Source organism: Peromyscus leucopus, chromosome 4 (assembly GCF_004664715.2).
Source record: "Peromyscus leucopus breed LL Stock chromosome 4, UCI_PerLeu_2.1, whole genome shotgun sequence".
Lineage (NCBI taxonomy): Eukaryota > Metazoa > Chordata > Mammalia > Rodentia > Cricetidae > Peromyscus > Peromyscus leucopus.
Genome location: NC_051066.1, coordinates 144,955,443 through 144,974,065, shown reverse-complemented (window position 1 = coordinate 144,974,065; position 18,623 = coordinate 144,955,443). Strand labels below are relative to the sequence as shown.

General features: G+C 48.7%; 1 protein-coding gene across 6 annotated transcripts; it reads right to left on the bottom strand.

The window, feature by feature from the left end:
• Positions 1-3,411: 3,411 nt before the first annotated feature.
• Mtg2 (mitochondrial ribosome associated GTPase 2) lies at positions 3,412-17,661 on the bottom strand. Of its 6 annotated transcripts, none has more exons than XM_028885348.2 (9): positions 17,573-17,636; positions 17,205-17,431; positions 16,334-16,444; positions 9,588-9,792; positions 6,884-7,031; positions 5,942-6,057; positions 5,129-5,347; positions 4,752-4,890; positions 3,412-3,935 (listed from the first exon to the last, which is right to left on the bottom strand). In XM_028885348.2, the coding sequence occupies exons 4-9, from the start codon at positions 9,786-9,788 to the stop codon at positions 3,541-3,543; spliced, it is 1,218 nt and encodes a 405-aa protein (XP_028741181.1). In that variant the 5' UTR covers positions 9,789-9,792; positions 16,334-16,444; positions 17,205-17,431; positions 17,573-17,636; the 3' UTR covers positions 3,412-3,540. The 6 variants fall into 6 exon arrangements, with proteins under 6 accessions (XP_028741181.1, XP_028741182.1, XP_028741179.1 ...); XM_028885349.2 differs by having other exon boundaries at positions 16,334-16,440; XM_028885346.2 differs by lacking the exon at positions 17,205-17,431 and having other exon boundaries at positions 16,334-16,440; positions 17,573-17,661.
• Between the last annotated feature and the right edge of the window lie 962 nt (positions 17,662-18,623).

The following is an 18,623-nucleotide window of genomic DNA, read 5'->3' as shown; positions in this document are numbered from 1 at the left end:
AGGAGCTGGAGCCTAGGCTCCTGGAGCAAAGGTGTCAGGTCTGAGTGGGGAGCAGAGCCTAAAGCTGCGAAGGGGGACTCTGTTTCCCAAATCTTGGTCTCCATTCTCAGCCCTGCTTCCAGAAAGTCCTGGGAGTAGCCAGGCTGCAGAAGATGCCCATAGGCAATCAGTGACAGATGACTGTCAACAGGAGACAGATTGTGGAGTCCCAATAAGGACAGGCTATACCCCACAGGCAAATGTGCCAGAAGAGAGCACCCAGGAACAGAGGGAAGCTGGCTTGCTGTGCTGTCTGGGAAATGTCACCAGTCAATGGGGACAGATGTTGGAAGACAGGAAGAATCCAGAAACAGAAGATTGGGCAACAACACAGGGCAGATGTGTGCTCCAGACAGCTTGCCATAGCGCTGCAGCTCCTCCATGCTCCCTATGTCCAGACTGGGCTACTGAGGGGAGAGGCCAGCAATATCCCAAATGGTTATCAGAAGCCCAAACAACTCTTTGGAAATGGCCAGGAGAGAAGCATGGAGTTCAGTTTAAGGCAGGGTAGGGCTGCTATCCTTTCAAGTGAAGAGGAACCCATTTAAGCCTGGGACTTGTCACCTCATTCATCTCACACCCATACGCACTCATTAGGTATCTGTTGGGGCCAGACCCCTGAAGTTTCTGGGGAACAGCCTATAACCATTGGCCCTGTACTGGAGGCAATCACAGCCCCATGCTGCCTGTGACCCTTCCGTGATGCAAGGCAGCAGTAACCACCTCAGAAACGGCACAGTAGGCATCTGTTAAGATGCTGCTGCACAGCCGGGCATGGTGGCGCATGCCTTTAGTCCTAGCACTTGGGAGGCAGAGGCAGGTGGATCTCTGAGTTTGAGGCCAGCTTGATCCACACAGCAAGTTCCAGGCCAGGGATACACAGAGAAACCCTGTCTCAAAACCTTACCCACCTTAAAAAAAAAAATGCTTCTGCTGCTAGGTAACTGGCCATCTCTGGCTCCTACTTGTGGGGAATCCAGTGGAGGTAAGTAAGTCTGTGGGAACAGAAGGTGGACTGGGGTGTGAGCAACCAGAGAGGGGGAATTCTGATGCAGATAGTTTCTTCTGGGGATGGAATTGTGAAGAAAATAGGCATGGGGATGGTTGCACAACCTTGGAAGTTTTACACAACGCAGTGGCACACTATTAACTATTTTTTATTTTGCTTTTTGAAACAGGGTCTCATGTAGCTCAGGGAGGCTTCAAACTAGAACTAGAACTGAGGATGTGACCTTAAACTTCTGGCCCTCCTGCCTCCACTTTCCAAATATGACTACAGGCATGTACCACCCCGGATCACTGCTTCATGTACTGCTGTGGATGGAGCCCAGAGCCTTGCATGTGCCAAGCTTTGCCATCATGTCACACCACAGCCTGAGATAGCACGACCTGTTTTTCTTTTACGTATATGGGTGTTTTGCATGCATGTGTGGCTGTGCACCATATGCATGCAGTGTCCTTGGAGGCCAGAAAAGAGGGCATTGGATCCCCTGAAACTTGAATTGTAGACTGCTGTTAGTTGCCAGGTGGGTGCTGGGAATTGAACTCAGGTCCCCTGGAAGGACATCCAGTATTCTTACCAGGTGACCTGCCAGCACCCCCCTCTTACTTATTTTGTGTATGTGTGTTTCCCCTACATGTATGTGTGTACTGTGTGTGTGCAACAATAGTGTGACTTTAAATGAGCTTCTTTATGACCTACAAACACTCCATCCCTGAACCAATGACAGACCAGGTGCCATTGTGCAGAGACTAAGTTCTTCTCTCCAAGAACACCAGCTGGGGAGGAAACCAGCTTCAGAAACAACCCTCCTGGGCTGGTCCCAGGGTGATGAGCAAACATGCTCTGGGGCATGGTCCTGGAGCTGGCTTTCTGGCGTCAGCAAGACTGTACCTCAGTAGCTTGTATGACTGAGTCCGGGCCAAGGACTGTTGGTGGTTCCAGGACACATGGCAGCTCTGAGGGGTCAGCCCACCTTCAGGCTCTAGAGAGGCATTCTGAGGTCTCTAGAGCACAGCAGCCACAAAGATGAAAGCCAGTGGTAGATAATTAATGCTCTCAGGCCTGGCCTGACTACAAAACCCTTTTTGGTGGCCTGAAAGAGAAAGCCACAGACATGAGACCCGCCCTGGCCTCCAGAACGCCAGGACCTTTGAAATTATAAGACATTAGAATAAAGCTTCACAGAAAAGGACCCTGTGTTCCAGCTGCAGATCAAAACGGAATTGCTCCTGCAGGCTGAGGGCAAGCTTGCTGTTGAAGCAGCCCCACCCCAACATACAGAGGGACACTCGTCCATGTGCCAGAAGCATGACTAACCTCACTCCGGGCAGAGGTCTCCTCAAAAGATGGGGCTTCTCATTCCATCTGTCTCCTCATTGCACTTCTAAGGCCCTCAAGGCCACACTAAGGCAAAGCTTCCCTGGGGGAACGTTCTGGGACATACGGTCCCTACCCCATACCTCCTGGGGCCACTCTCCAAACGCAGTGCTGGGGGGGAGTAAAGTGGTCCTTGCTGGGGAAAGGCTGGTGTTGACTCACAGGTCAGGTGAGTCTTGGTGAGCTGAGCCTCTGGCTAGGGCAGGGCAGAGTGGTGGCAGTACCTGTCACCAGGGATAAGGACCCTGCCATTCTTTCATATGCCCTGCTGAGCTGAGGCCACCTATCAGGAATAATGCCAGAAATTCAAGGTTCACATCTCCTTTGGTTGACAACTTGCTGGCGCATCCTTGATGCACAGCCAGAGGCTGCGTGCCTGGGTCGGATATTGGGTGCATTCAGTCGTGAAGCTCAAGGCTGCCTTGGTGTTCAGCCCCCACAGAGCTCAGCACAGCGTTGTTCTGGGAACAACGGGGAAGGAGCCGGCCCTTGCTGTTTTCCTCAGTCAGCTGGCACTGGAGAACAAAGTGTGGCCACTGCACCCTGCCTCCCTGACATGCTAGCACAGTAGATGGCACCAACAAGGCTCTGCGGGACTGTGGGCAGACCCAGCCCCACAAGAAACCAAGGCTGTTCTGTCGCAAATACTGCCATGCACGAGAAGCCCAGCCATGGCTCTGCTGCTCTGTTGTGTTTGCCCAGGCCGCCTGGCAGCAGTGTTTGCTACCTTCAGCCAGCAGCACTGTCCTCCTACTAATGAGGTGTTAATTAGCACAAATGAGTCAACCTCAGCAAACCAGTCAGCAAGGGTGACAGGCGTACAAGCACTGGGGAGCAGTTCAGGTACCAGGTGGCACAGAGTACCCATCACCCTAGGCCAGGGGGTGGGGCAGTCAGGTGGCACAGAGTACCCATCACCCTAGGCCAGGGGGTGGGGGCAGTTCAGGAGTGTGCTCCAAATTGGTGTGAAAACAAAGACATTGACGCGCTCAAATATTTCCCAGTACTTTCTCTCAGGTGTTCAACGCTGCCCACACTTGATAATAGGTTTGTGTTTGCTTCCGGTGACTGCTGGCCACCCTTGCCCCATGCTGGCCCAGGGGCATGAAGCCCTGTGCCCACTACCACCTGAAGGGCTGGCGGCCCTGCTCCAGCTCGGCGTCCATGTGAGCATCGTGCAGCACCTTCAGGTGCAGAAGCAGCTGCTCCAGGTTCTCTCCAGTCAGTGCTGACAAGGCGATGACTTCCTGTCCTAGGCGGGCTTGGAGCTGGGGCAGGTGGGCTCTGGCCTGCGGGAGATCAATCTTATTTGCGATGATCACATGGGACCTCCCAGATAGGCCTTCTTCATACTTCTCTAGTTCATATTTTAAATCATTAACCTGAGTCCACGGCTCAGGCAAGGAAAGATCTACCACAAACAGGAAGAAGTGACAACGTTCAATATGCCTGAGGAAGCTGAGCCCCAGGCCCTTGTTCTGGTGTGCACCTCGGATGATGCCTGGGATGTCTGCCACTGCAAGAGGTAAGAGCTTACAGTCAGGTCCAGGGTCATGTTCAGCTTCCCAGTGCCACTCTCAACCTTGGGATCTGGAGGCTCCCCTCAGGGAGACCCCTTCTGGCCCGGATCTCATGTTCTACAACTTTCCTTTCAAGGAACACTTGAAATTGAAGCCATTTATCCTACCCCCCTCCCCGGTGACTGAGCAGGTCAAGTGATATGAAGGCACTTGAGCTCTCACTCAGGTCTACAACATGCTCTCAAATATTTGGGTGATAGGCATGGTGGATCAATCTAATGAGGAAGATTTAACACATTCCTGTCTCCAGGCTTCAAACATGGTTCAGAAAAGGGAGATGGCTCCCTGCATTCTATGGCTAATTTGATTATGGATACAAATCACTATCGTGCACTTTGCAGATATAAAGTGCTGTACAAATAACCTTACCAGCAGGCTTGCTATTTTTAATGGGTACATTATCTTCTGGAAAAAAGTTTTCCTCTTAAAATGGTACAGGAAAGGCTTTTTAAACCACATGCTGTCTGCATGACTGATGCCGCCCAGTTCCACAGGAGAATGAGGAAGGCAAGAGGCAGTCCTCTTCTCGAGCTCCAAACTCAAGATTACAGTTCCCAACTAAAGAGATCAGATTTCTTGGCTGGGAGGGGAGGGGCTGATTTTGACAAAGAACAGACTCATTAAAATTGTTTCAATCAGGGAAAACAATGTCTCATTTTAAGTGGGAAGCTAAACTCAGGGGTTACATAATTGCTCTCCTGAATCACTGGGCCATTTAAATCCATGCTCTGGCAGGGTTTTAGAGGCTATACCTGCTACCTGTTGGTGGCCTTCATAGTGAACGATCCCCACGTGAGGGTTCAAGGTGGTGAATGGGTAGGAAGCTACAGCAGGCTTTGCATTTGAAATGGCTCGGAGGAGAGAAGATTTCCCAGCATTGGGGAAGCCAACCTAGGGGGAAAAAGTGCTCTGTGACTTCATGGAGGGACAATGTCAATGCCACCATTGTTGGCACAGATAGAGGGCTGGGCTTGGGTAGGTGAGGATGCATGCTCCTGCTCTGCAGCAGCATGCGCAGGAAATGAAAGGAAGCTCCCGCTTTCCCCTGGGAGGCAGCATGCCCACCACCAGAGCATACCCCGCCAGCAGGGACCCACCACCTCAGGATGTGGCACAGTCAGGGGCCTACCATCCCAGCATGGGCCATTGTCTTGAGCTCCAGGTAGAGGACCCGCTCCTGACCCGGTTGTCCAGGGGTACAAGTAACAGGGGCACGGTTGTCATTGGCCAGGAAGAAGCGATTGCCTTTTCCTCCTGCACCTCCCAGTGCAGCAATGTACTCGTCTCCTGGGTGAGATAGGTCAGCCACAACCTCACCTCCCTCTTTCACCAAGGTACCCACAGGAACCTGAAAAGCAGCATCAGCATCATCATCAAGTTCTGTTCTATAACCAGCAGCAGGAAGAGGGGTGGGGCACTGCTAACCACTCTCCTCAGCTACCACCACAAAAAAAAATGCCCCAGCCCTGGGGAGATTTTATGGGCCTAATCTTATGCCCATACTGCATAAGTAAGCTGTCATAGTAACACTTGCCTTCCAGCACTCGGAGGGCTGAGGCAGGAGGATTACAAGTTCAAGGACAGTCTGGGTCACAACAGCAAACACCCACTTGTACAAGGGTTCTTTTGAAGTGTTGCTATAGCATCAGAATCAACCAAGCAGCAGGGAAAGAGTCTGTGTGAGCATGCTGCCCTGACCTAGACACAGGAAGGGCTATGTTCTTGGCTCCCGTTTTAGGGTCATTCCTTTAGACTCTCTTGGGTCAGAAGCAACATGGCACCACACCAGTGCAAAGGAGTGGGGGGGGGGGATATGGCTCCTAAGACAGACCACTGTCCACTTGCTGGTCACCTTCTGCTCCTGGCCAGTTGCCTTCAGTCATCCATGGACTCGGTGACTAGGACCCAAGGGAGCAGCGGCCACTCCAGCCCCTCAGCTCACCTGGACGTAGAGGGCGGCACCACTCCGCCCAAAGCAGTTTTTACTGCCACCATCTTCTCCACTGAGACCCTGGTACTGGGACGAGACCGAGGACAAGGACTTCACCTGCTGGTCAACTAGGGAGAGAGCAGAGTCTGTGTTCCTATGTGTTGACATAACCGCTAAGCAGGGACAGGAGCCGCACACTGGTCACCCTTGCCCTCCCCTGGCCTGGGTTACGGCTGGCTGCCCACACTCTCCATGATCCTAACCGAAACAGAATATGACATTTTTTTCCCTTTGAGACAGGATCCCTATGTATCCCTGTATCCCTGGCTGGCCTGAAACTTGCAACGGGAAGGGATCACCATATGAAGCAAATATGACTATCATCAATTAAGAAAGCAAAAACAAAAAGTCACCTAAGGGGCTAAAGAGAAGGGCCAGTGATCAGGAGCACTGGCTCTTCTTCCAGAGGACCCAAGTTTGATTCCCAGCATCTAATGGCTGCCTACAACTGTCAGAATTCCAGTTCCAGGAGATCTGATGGCCTCTGCAGGGTACACACACAGACATACACTTAGGCATAGTACCCATACCCATGAGAATAATAAAAGAAACCAGCTAACTTCATTATGCTTTGGAGATGCCTGCACCCAGCTCCCTGAGGATTCATGCCAAGTATGTGCTCAGTAGAACCTAGGCCCTCTGTGCACTTTCTGACCCTGTTAAGTGTACTATCACGATGTTCTTGATGGGCAACCGAGTTTCTGAGATTAAAAAACAAAAATGACACCCAAAGTCATTTGCCTTAATACACTGGTGATGAGCAGCCATAGAGTTCATAAAAATGCTATCTATACATGAAGTATTTGAATGCAAATGCATGACAAGATAAGACAGTGGACCTTCCACCCACTATGTATAGGCTGTCTCCTCCCTGGCTGTCCCCAGGGTACATGCCTCTCAGAATGATGTGTCCACCATTTCCTCCATCCCCGCCATCAGGACCTCCAAACTCCTTGCGGGGTTCACTGTGGAAACAGCTCATGCCGGATCCTCCATTTCCTCCACGGACTAGAACTCTCCGGTGATCCACAAAATGTCTTTTCTACAGAGAATATAAGGTACCCAAGAATGTTAGCAACCCTGAAACCCTTCCAGGAGACACACATACATGCAGGCAACACACACACATAGCACTCACTTGATACATACATGCCTCTCTACCACATCAGACGTGAACTGTGTTAACATGATCACAGAGCTCTCCAAAGCCACAGGTGAGGCCCAGCTCCCACAGGTCACCAGCACCCGAGGGCTGAGGTAAATCACTGCAGACACAACGGGTGGCTGGCATGGCATGCACACTTCAAAAGGGAACTCAGAAATTCTAACCTGGAGAGCACAGCTTGTTTAGGAAATGTTTCCTGAACAAAGTGTCCTTCCAGCTTCTTTCAGACAGAATTGCATTGCTAAAACACCAGGTCTGTCTTTACCAGTGGAAAATTGCTGCTGCTGCTTAGGATGGAATGAGGTGGAGTTCTTGGACAATGCCCAGGCTTTAGCTATGAGGAAAGACTTACTCCCCAATGTTACCACCTGAGGGCTTATGTGTGAAATGCAGGCAGAAAGGGAGAACCTTCTCAGGAAGGTTCTCATTAGGCCCTTAATACAGTGAAAGAATAAGAATTAATCGACTGGCCTGGAGAGATGGTTCAGCAGTTAAGAGCACTTGCTGTTGTTGCGAAGGACCTGGGTTCGATTCCCAGTTCACAGACATCTGTAACTCCAATCCCAGGGCATCCAAAGCCCTCTTCTGACTTTGTAGGCACTAGGCACGCATTGACGCACATACACACATGCTGGCAAAACACTCATACACATCGGTGCACATAAGCTCACCCTCCAGCTGCAGCTCCCTCCTCCATTCCCAGCACTGGGTTTTTAAAATGTTTATTTATTTTATGTGTATGTGTGTGTGTGTGCCTGACTATATGCATATGTACCATGTATGTGCAATGTCTGTGCCAGAACCCTTGGAACTGGAATTATAGGTAGTTGTAAGCTACTCTGTGGGTGCTGGGAACCGAACCCAAGTCCTCTGCAAGAATAATAAATGCTCTGAACCACAGAGCCATTGCTCCAGTCCCCAGGACTGGACTGTTTTTTAAGGAAAAAAGATGCTCAGCCTGGTGCAGAGCTCAGCAGTACAACATTCACTCATCATGTTTAAGGTCCCAGATTTGATGCCGTGCACCACAAACATAAATAAAAAGTCCCCCAAACAAACCTTTTAGGATTCCTTGGCAGCAGGAGGAAAACCATGAGCTGCTACTGGGAAACAATGCAGGTTTGCACTGTGCCAGCAAAACCAGACTCTGCCTCACAGGAAAAAGCACAGGCTGGACACCATCGGTTATGACCCGGCACAAGCATGAGCAGCCAGGAGGGAAGAGCCCTGAGGAAACCTAGGTGCTATGTCCCTCAGCCTGGCTGCCAAAGTTCTTTTCCCTAAGAAACATGGCTTTTTCTCAGCTGCTCACCTAGAACCCCTCCACTAGGAGGAAATGAGGTGGGTCCGAATGTGTAACTTCTTTAGTCAAAAACCATCAAAGGTTCTGGCAAACAGCATAAAAACTTCCTTAAAGGGCTGGGAGAGACAGTCAGTAAAGAATCTGCCTGCAGGCATAACGGCCTGGGTTTGATGCCTAGAACCCACATGAAAGTGCTGGTGTGGTAGCATACGTTTGTAATCCCCGCGCTTTACAGCAGATGGGGGATCTCTGCAGCTCACTCAAGGCCCATGAGAGACCCTGTCTCAGAGTAAGCAGACAGTGTTCCTGAGGATGACACAGAGATGTCCTCTGGCCTTCATATACACAGTACCTGCATATAAACATGCACCTACATGCATTATACAAACAAACAAACAATATCTTATTCATTATAAGCCTTAAAGAACTTAAAACTAAAGATATACCCAGTCCCCAGGTTCAAAACAGAACATGAATATTCAAAGACACCTAAATGCAAATAAATAAAGTAAATGTATGTAAAAATACTTTCAGGAGAGCTAGGCATGGTGGCACATGCCTTTAATCCTTACACTAGGGAGGTGGAGACAGGAGGATCAGGATCCACAGGGAGTTAAAGGGCACCTGGATGGCATGAGCCCCAGTCTCAGAAACTAAAATAATGTTTTAAGGCTGATGGTAGAGCACTTACTTGCCTAGCATGCAAAGGCCCTGGCTTCTATCCCTAATATCCTAAACCAATCAATCAAATCAGTGCCTAGCTCCACCTGCCCTTGACTCCTCCTGGACTATTGTGTTGCTGGCAAGCTTTTGGCACACAGGGCCCTTTTCAAGAGCTCCATGCAGCCCTCAGTAGCACAATCAGGGAAAGTTATGGTGGGATAAAGAATGCAAAGATTGGCACTGGAAAAACAGCTCAACAGTTAAGAGTACTTGCTGCTCTTCCAGAGGACCCACATTTGGATCAGAGCACCTACATCTGGTAGCACACAACTGCCTGTAATTCCAAGGGATCCTACCCTTTACTCTGACTTTTATGGGCGCGCACGCGCGCGCGCGCGCACACACACACACACACACACACACACACACACAGAACTCAAATGTGTCCTCCATAGGTTGAGACTCACCAGTTTTTTCTCTGACAGCAGCTTCTTTCCGGAGGCCTCTTGGTGCTTAGCATGGTCTACAGTGCCCAGAGAGAACAATCTAGATGATGCCTGCAGTGAATGGAGCTGGCTGAGCTTCAGGGCAGCCCATGTGGATGGAGCCCACTTTGAAACACCCAACACAGTGGAGGACCTTGCCAAAAGAAGTCTGGTAGGTATCATGGCCCTAACAAAAGTCAGAAGGATCCAGTAAGACACTTGGGTTAAACTTGAACTTCTTTTCTTTTTTTTAAAAAAAAGATTTATTTATTTATTATGTATACAACATTCTGCCTCCATGTAACCTTGCAAGTAAGAAGAGGGCACCAGATCTCATTATAGATGGCTGTGAACTACCATATGGGTGCCGGGAATTGAACTCAGGACCTCTGGGAGAGCAGTCAGTGCTCTTAACCTCTGAGCCATCTCTCCAGTCCTAAACTTGAACTTCTGACAGGCGCTAGAGCAGAGCCTGGCACATGGCAGAATCCAGAATGGACTGATCTGCTGGACTCCAGAGTGCAAGGGGGCTTCTGGTGTCCATCAGCCTATCTGCACTCAGTCCAGGATCTGTGCACACAGGATTCAGATAATTAAATCTCTTGCAACAGAGAGTGAATCTCCCTGGAGAATATAATCTCCCTGCTTAGTGAGATTATTAAAAGGGAATCTAAACCTCAAATCAGAATTTCTCTAAAAACAACAACAATAACAACAACAACAACCCCAAAACAGCAATTTATTGAATTGTTATTGAAGAGTGTGCTCTTGGGCAGCTTAAAACTGTTAAACAGGAGCTGGGCGGTGGTGACACACATCTTTGATCCCAGCACTTGGGAGGCAGAGGCAGGCAGATCTCTGAGTTCGAGGCCAGCCTGATCTACAGAGCAAGATCCAGGACAGGCACCAAAACTACACAGAGAAACCCTGTCTCGAAAAACCAAAAACCAACCAACCAACCAAACAAACAAACAAAAAACCCTGTTAAACAGGAACACAAAATCACTGAACAATGGCAAACGCACACCCAGACAAATGTCACCTTTGCCACTCTCCTGGGATGACCCAGGGAGGTCACACAGCTGCTGCCTCAGTCTTATCCGAAAGTGGAAAGGCAAGGACAGGCCAACTTACACGGGTGCACTGTGGCTCGTGTCCTACTGTGAATACAATGAACAGTTTCTGCACGGTCTCAGGCCTCTGTTCCTCACACAGCTCTCATCCTTTCAATTTCCTGAGAGATGAGAGTGATGGGGGCATCTGACCCAAAGCCACTGAGCCTGAGGGACTTTTGTTCTAATAGATGATGAGGGCTCCTGCCCAGCTTCAGGATGAGGGCTGTCTTCACTAAGACTGTGTTCACCAGCCAACATTGAAGCCTCAACTCCCGCCACACATCCTGCAGCAGGAAAAGCAGCCAGGGATATAAAGGTATGCCCCTATGATAGCACACCCACAAATCACTAGGCCACAGGAAAGCTGGGCTGCTAAACACACAGCATGCTGGGCCATACACCCCAGTCTAAAGGTCTTTCTGCCTGACTACTTCACAGAGACCTAGGGAGGCACCCTGAATCCTGCTCCTTTATCTATCTCCAGTTTACTCATTTATACATGCACACCTTCCTAGGTCAGTCCTCAAGCTAGTGGCAGTAGTCTGAGACTCCAGCAGCAGTTCATCCTGGAGTTCCAGGTCCTCCTGGCTCATGCTGTGGGTCTCAACACCTTTCCCTGTCCACAGTGGCCACAGCCATGTCTTCCACCAACACAGCCCTGCAGACAGCCTCACCTCCAGGAACCCTGGGACCCACATCTAGATGCTCTGTGACACTGCTGTCCCCTTGGATGGACACAGCTCAAGCGTACAAGCACCCTTGTTTCTCCTTCACACTCCACACTTACACTTTTAGTCAGGTCTACACTGTCTGCCGGCGAGCGCAAGCCCCCCTCCCCCTGCTGAAAACTGAAAGTTCACATAATGTGGTGGTTTGAATGAGAATGGCCCCCATAGGCTCACAGGGAGAGGCACGATTGGGAGGTGTGGCCTTGTTGGAGGAAGTGTCACTAGGGGTGGGCTTTGAATTTTGAGACGTTCAAGCCAGGCCCAGTGGCTCATTCTCTCTTCCTGCTGCCTGCTCATCCGGATGTAGAACTCTTACCTACCTCTCCAGCACCAAGTCAGCCTGCACGCCACCATGTTTCCCACCATGATGATAATGGACTGAACCTCTGAACTGTAAGCCAGCCCCAATTAAAATGCTTTCCTTTGTAAGAGTTGTCGTGGTCATAGTGTCTCTTCACAGCAAAAGAACCCTAACTAGGACACATATCCATTCCTGCAGTCCAGTATTGCTCAAATGATTTCTGTTTTGTGATTTCCTTTCTCCCTACAGTTTTTCTTCATGTGTCTAGTAACCAGCCTAGCCTCATGGCCCATTCCCTCTTCTCCCCATTCCGGGCCACCACTTATGGGAGATACATTCCTCCTCCTACCCTTCTATTAAAGTGTCCCTCTACCCCCAAAGACAGGGTTTCTCTGTGTAGCCCTGGATGTCCTAGAACTTGCTTTGTAGACCCAGCTGGCCTCCAACTCAAAGTTTTTTGTTTTTTGTTTTTAACTTACTACTGTATTTTATAAGTATGGGTGTTTTGCTTACATGCATGTGTAGTACATGCATGCATGTACTACATATGTACCTAGTGCCTGTGGTTGTAGAAGTGTATATTGGATCCCTTAGAACTGGAGTTACAGTTGTGGATACGAAGTGGCTCCTGAAAATGGAAGCCTAGTTTTCTGGAAGACTGCAGATGTAATTTTAACTACTAAGCCCTCTGAAAAGCTTTTTGTTTTTGTTTTAATTTCTACCAGTGCCAGGGACTGAACCTGGGGCCCATATGCTCAAGGAAAATGCTTTACCACTGAGCTATAACCCCAGCCCTGTATATAAAAGTATTTTTTTAAATTGTTTTGTTTTTCGAGACAGGGTTTCTCTGTGTAGCTTTGATGCCTATCCTGGATCTCACTCTGTAGACCAGGCTAGCCTCAAACTCACAGAGATCCACCTGCCTCTGCCTCCTGAGTGCTGGGATTAAAGGCATGCACCACCACCGCCCGGCTCAAATGGACTTTTTTTTTAATTATTTTTTTTTTTGAGATACGGTTTCTCTGTGTAGTCCTGGCTGTCCTGGAACTTGCTCTGTAGACCCAGCTGGTCTCAAACTCAAGAGATTTGCCTGCTTCTGCCTTCCAAGTGTGGAGACTAAAGGTGTACGCCATCATTGCCTGGCAACCAAATGGACATATCTTTAAAGATTCAAATAAACAAGAACAAACAGCCCTACATTTCCTCAAGAAATTGCATTTTCTAGGAAACAATATTCCCAAATTTCAGACTTGGTGGTAAATTCCTGGTAAATGCTATCAAGAAATAACCCCAAATTTACACATACTAGATCACTATCCAATCCACTTTATGAGATCAATGTAGCCCAGAACCAAAACCTAGCTTTCACAGAAAGCAGAATTAGAGGCCAGTTACCAGCAGGGTCTGGTGTGAGAGAACGAGGCCATCTCTACAGCTGGGTCCCAGATGGTGTGTGTAGCACATGGGTGGGACCTTCTTGACCCAGTAGGGAAACCAATGCCTCGGCAAACAGGAAGGGAAAGGCACAGGGCAAGTGGCCAGGCCTAAGCATGCTCCACTTCATATGAAAGCATGAATGGTACCCCTGAGATTTAAGGGAAGGCAGGGATGCCCAAGTTCACTCCTGCAAACTGGCACTTTAAATGCTACAGTGGTCAAAAATGAGGACGCTGTGGGGCTAGATATGGCTCAGTGACCAAGAATGTATTGCTCTTGCAGAGGACCCAAATTCAGTTCCCAGTACCCATATCAGGCAGCTTAACCATTTGTAACTCCAACACCTTGTACTGGGCTCCATGGAAATCTGCTCTTGGTGTACATAACCACAGACAGACAGACAGACAGACAGACAGACAGACACACATATAATTTTAAAAATCTTTAAAAAAGAGGAAGAAGTAAAACTGTTAATACTTGCAGGAGAGAAGACTGCCTGCACAGAAAACCCCAGTTAAGTTTATAAGGCAGTCTACAGGGCTGATTTAGAACATCAAGTATTCTTATATGCCAGCAGCAAACAATTAGAAATGAAAATTAAGAAAGCAAAACTGGCTGGGAGGTGGTGGCGCATGCCTTTAATCCCAGCACTTGGGAGGCAGAGGCAAGTAGATTTCTGTGAGTTCAAGGCCAGCCTGGTCTACAGAGTGAGTTCCAGGGAAGTCAGGGCTACACAGAAAAAAAACCTGTCTCAAAAAAGCCAATCAGTCAATCAATCAATCCATCCATCCATGCATCCATCAATCAATAAACAAATAAATAAAAAAAAAAGAGAGCAATTCCTTTTACCCAGTGCCACATATGAAAAGCACTTAAAGGTAAATTAAAAGTACATTTTAAAAAACTTATTTTAGCCAGGCGGTGGTGGCACTGGCTTTAATCCCAGCACTCGGAAGGCAGAGGCAGAGGCAGGTGCTTGAGGCCAGTCCTGGCTACAGAGCAACATCCAGGAAAGGCACCAAAACTACACAGAGAAACCCTGTCTTGAAAAAAAAAAAATTGAGTGTTTTGCCCACATGTATGTATGTGTACCACATGAACACTAAGTGCCCATGGAGGTCAGAATAGGGCATCAGATACCCTGGAACTGGAGTTCTGGATTGCTGTGAACCACTGTGTTTTGGGAACTGAATCTGGGTCCTCTGTAAGAGTAACAAATGTTCCTAACTGCTGAATCACCTCTCTAGCCCACTTGGAGATAAACTTAATAACAAACAAGCCAGATGTAGCTCATGCCTGTAATCCCTAGCACTTAGGAGCTGAGGGGAGCAGGATTTTCTTGAGGCCAGTCTAAGTTATAAAATGAGTTCCAGACTCTAAGCTACAGAGCAAGACTCTAAAAAACAAACAAAACCGCCAGGCCTGGTGGTGCCCATGTCTAATCTTTAGCAATTGAGAAGTGGAGGCAGTTCAAGACCAGCCTCAGCTACACAGTGTGAGGCCAGCCTGAGATACATGAGACCCTGCTTTAAAAACCAATCAGCCAATCAAACCAAACCAAGCAACCAGTAATCAAATACTCCAGACCCCTAGTGTACCACTTGCAGAATTCTATTCTTTTAAAAGTGGTTTCAGGGGGCTGGAGAGATGGCTCAGAGGTTAAGAGCACTGACTGCTCTTCCAGAGGTCCTGAGTTCAATTCCCAGCAACCACATGGTGGCTCACAACCATCTACAACGAGATCTGGTGCCCTCTTCTGGCCTGCAGTCATACATGCTGTATACATAATAAATAAATAAATCTTTCAAAAAAAAAAAAAAAAAGTGGTTTCCAGGGATTAACTCATTATGTCTACATAAGAAATCTATAAAGCAATTTATTTTATTATCCCCATTTTATAGTGGAAAACCCTAAAGCAGAGAATAGGAACATAATTTACCAAGGTCCTGAGGTAGTTAGTAAACGAGAGGGGTAGGAATGGAGTAGGAACACACAGGTTAAAAGCAAAATTCCTGAATCTGCTGTGGGCACTTGCTGGCACACTAGCAGCTAAATCTGCAAGGCACAGGCTGTCCACCATCCTAGCACTGGTGGAGCCAAATCCAAAGGATGGAACCAGTCGCAAAGCCACTGGAACCTTGACTCGAAATTGGGCCTGCTTTGGCATAGTTCCTTCTGGTTTTTTCTTTCTTTCTTTCTTTTTTTTTTTTTGGTTTGGTTTTGGGACGAGGTCTCATCATATAGCCTTGGCTGGCCTAGAACTCGTAGAGAACTGTTTGCCTTCCCTCCAAGTGCTGAGACCAAAGGTGTGTGCTACCACAGCCCACTCCTTTCCAAATTTTCAATTTGTGTGTAGACTCTGAGTGATGTGGCCCCCTGCCAGGGAACAAATTCAATCTTTTCCCATTGCTGTTCGGCCTCTAATTGTCTTCCTAATGCTATTTCTGCATTGTCTTATCCAATGTCTACTAGCCACCCAAGACTGGCAAAGTTAAAATGAAATAAAATGGGAGCTGGGGAGATAACTCAATGGACAAGACTCTTTGCTGTGTAAGCATAAGGACTTGAGCTGGGACTCACTCATTTAAAAAGTTAGGGTGGCCACGCACCTGCAATCGACACGCACTACAGGTAGCCTGGGATAGGAAGATTCAAGAGGCTTTGTTGGCTGTCTGGCTAGCTCCAGACTCAGTGAGAAGCCTGGCTTCAAGAGAACAAGGCGGAGCACGAAAGAGCAGAACATTCGATGTCCTCTTACCCACACATGTGCAGCCTGACTTTACACATTACACAGATCCTATACACAGGGCTTTCACAAACATGGAGCGTGGTGCTGATGGTGTGAAGGGTTTCACACTAGACACGGTCAATTCACTGCTGCTATCCAGGTTGCTGAGTTCCTGGCTACTGTCCACAAAAGGTACTGCCAAGAATCTTCTGTACTGATTTTTACAGTGTGTTGACTGAACTTATTGTGTAGTTGGGATTAGAAATATGTGCCACAATGTCTCCATTGAGAAAAAAACAAAGCATCCTGGAAGAGGGGATATAGTTCAGTTGGTAGAATGCTTGCTGGTCTAGCATGCACAAAGCCCTAGGATTGATCCCTAGAACCACATAAATCAGGTATGCCATGCCGGCACTTACCCTTACTCTCAGCACCCAGGAAGCAGAAGGAAGATCGGAAATTCAAGGTCATCCTCTATTGCATAGCAAGTTCAAGGCCAGCCAGGTGGCCAGAGATACATGAAAACCTGTCTTTGAGAGAGAGAGAGAGAGAGAGAGAGAGAGAGAGAGAGAGAGAGAGAGATTGATTCTTGAGAAGTGTTTCCATTTCTTCAGAGTTGTTCTTTTACAGGATAGTCACTTGAAGCATGGCATATGCTTACCCAACAGTTATCCTTCAACTTGGTTCATAGTACTTACAGTTAACTAACTTAATTCTAAACATTTTGTTTCCATTTTGCTACAGGATATTAAATCCCACGGGGGCATTACTGTTTCTGCTACATACTGTTATGCTTCATTACATATATTTGTGATCTACTTCGTTTTTCATGTGGAAAATATTTAGAAACTGGAGTATTGTTCTGTCAGTTGACAATTCACATTACATTTTTTTAAACTTAATTACTTGTCATTCATAGAAGAAAACGTGTCCCTGCTGTGTGTGGTGGCATATGCTTTTAATCCCAGCACACGGAAGCCAGACAGACATCTCTTGAGTTCCAGGCCAGCCAGGGTTACATAGGGAGAGCTTGTCTCAAAAACAAAATAAAGCACGTGTCTCTTTCAACCACGCTGCTGGCGGGCGCCTGTCTGCCGATGGGGTCTTGTGGGATTTTTTATTCGAGAAACAGGAGGGACAGCTGCCCCCATTCCCAGCACTCAAGGTCCCCAGCGCCCGCAGGGAAGCCTCGGACCGCTCCGAACTGTTCCCTAGTCTAGTCCTTTAGGCTCCTGCGGAGGAGCCCGGGCGCACCTCCGTGGGTCCTCAATGTGCAGAACGCTTCTTTACCTGATCTTGGCTGGGATTCAGGGTAAGTCAACTGCCGGGGTTAGGCAGCCCCCGGCCGCGCCTGTCTCCCACAGGCGAGGCTCTACCCGAGGAGTGCTCCATCAAGGCTTCCCAAGAGCTGGGCAAAGGGGAAGTTCCTGCCACTGTTTTCTGTTCAGGTCTCACTGTGCAGCCTAGCCTGGCTTCGAACCCCTGGAAATCAGCTTCCCGGCGTGCACCACCACGCTCTAAGGGAAGAACACATCTCCAGAAACCAGCTTTCTGGCGCTCGGGTTGGACGAGCCATCCTCACTAGAGCGAAGGCCAAGAACACAGACCCCGCCGCCCAGCCACCCCGCCAGCCCGCCGGCCGCCGCCTCAGAACCTACACCTGGGAAGCTCCTCGCCCGCACCCACCAGGTCCTGGCAGCTACGACATCCGGTCGCACGATTGCTTCCGGGTCGAGCTCAGGTCGCGGCTGCGCAATGCACCAGCGCGGAAGCACGGAAGGCGCGGCGCCGCCCACAAGCCCGCTGTCCTGCCGGCGCGCACAGGGGGCTCCCAATTGTGTCTGCAATCCCGCCACTCGGGAAGCTGAGGCAGGAGGATCACCGTGAATTCCAGCCCTGCCTGGGATACACAGTGAGCCTGTCTCACAGAGCCAGGACGAAAGCCAGGTGTGGGGGAGCACGTCTTTAATTCTAGTCTTGGGTCACAGAAGCAGGGGAATCTCTGTGAGTTCCAGGCCACCCAGCCAGGGATACACGGTGAGTCTTGTCTAAAACTCAAAACCAAAACTAACCAACCAAACAAAAAGGGGCTAAAATGAGATACGGTGCTTTAAAATTGTACCGCGTTCACAAATAGCAAGGCTGATTTAACCTGTTCAATAAACAGAAATGAAGTAATGGCTAAAAAAAATGTTTTAATGAAAATGGAAAGTCTTCCTCTTTTTACAATTTTGAATGGACGCTCGTTACTGAAGCCCACGCCTGAAAACTGGTACTACAGGAAAGGATGACCCTTCCTTCCTGGTCAAGGCCCTCCTTTTGCCCAGTGCCTCTGCAGACATCACCAGTCTCCCACTGTGCTAAGCTAAGTCTGGAGAGGCGTTGTTCATCCAACCACAGCCCCAGACTCCGGGCTTCTGCCAAGCAGCAGGTAATTGTCAGCACATCTGAAAACCTCAATCATCACTGGTCAAGTTCACCAAGTGTTGGACGGATGTTGGGAAACAGGAAGAAGAATGAGCAGCGATTTCCAAATCTCCCTTTTCATCTCTTCTGGCCTTCAGTAGGAGGAGTCATAAAAAAACAAAGCACAGTCAACCACACCTGCAGGAAGGGGTTCATTTCAGCCTAGGACTTTCCAAACATTCATGTTACAGAAGCTATAATACAGTCAATGAAAAAGAACTGCTGGCATCACTTTTCCCCACA

What these genes read in the sequence shown, in the direction of transcription:
- Mtg2 (XM_028885346.2), bottom strand. Translation starts at nt 9,788, where the DNA reads ATGATACCTACCAGACTTCTTTTGGCAAGGTCCTCCACTGTGTTGGGT. An exon ending in CAATGGCCCATGCTGGGATG is followed by an intron (nt 4,891 to 5,128) that starts GTAGGCCCCTGA and finishes TTTTCCCCCTAG; the next exon opens with GTTGGCTTCCCCAATGCTGG. An exon ending in AGGCCACCAACAGGTAGCAG is followed by an intron (nt 3,936 to 4,751) that starts GTATAGCCTCTA and finishes TACCTCTTGCAG; the next exon opens with TGGCAGACATCCCAGGCATC.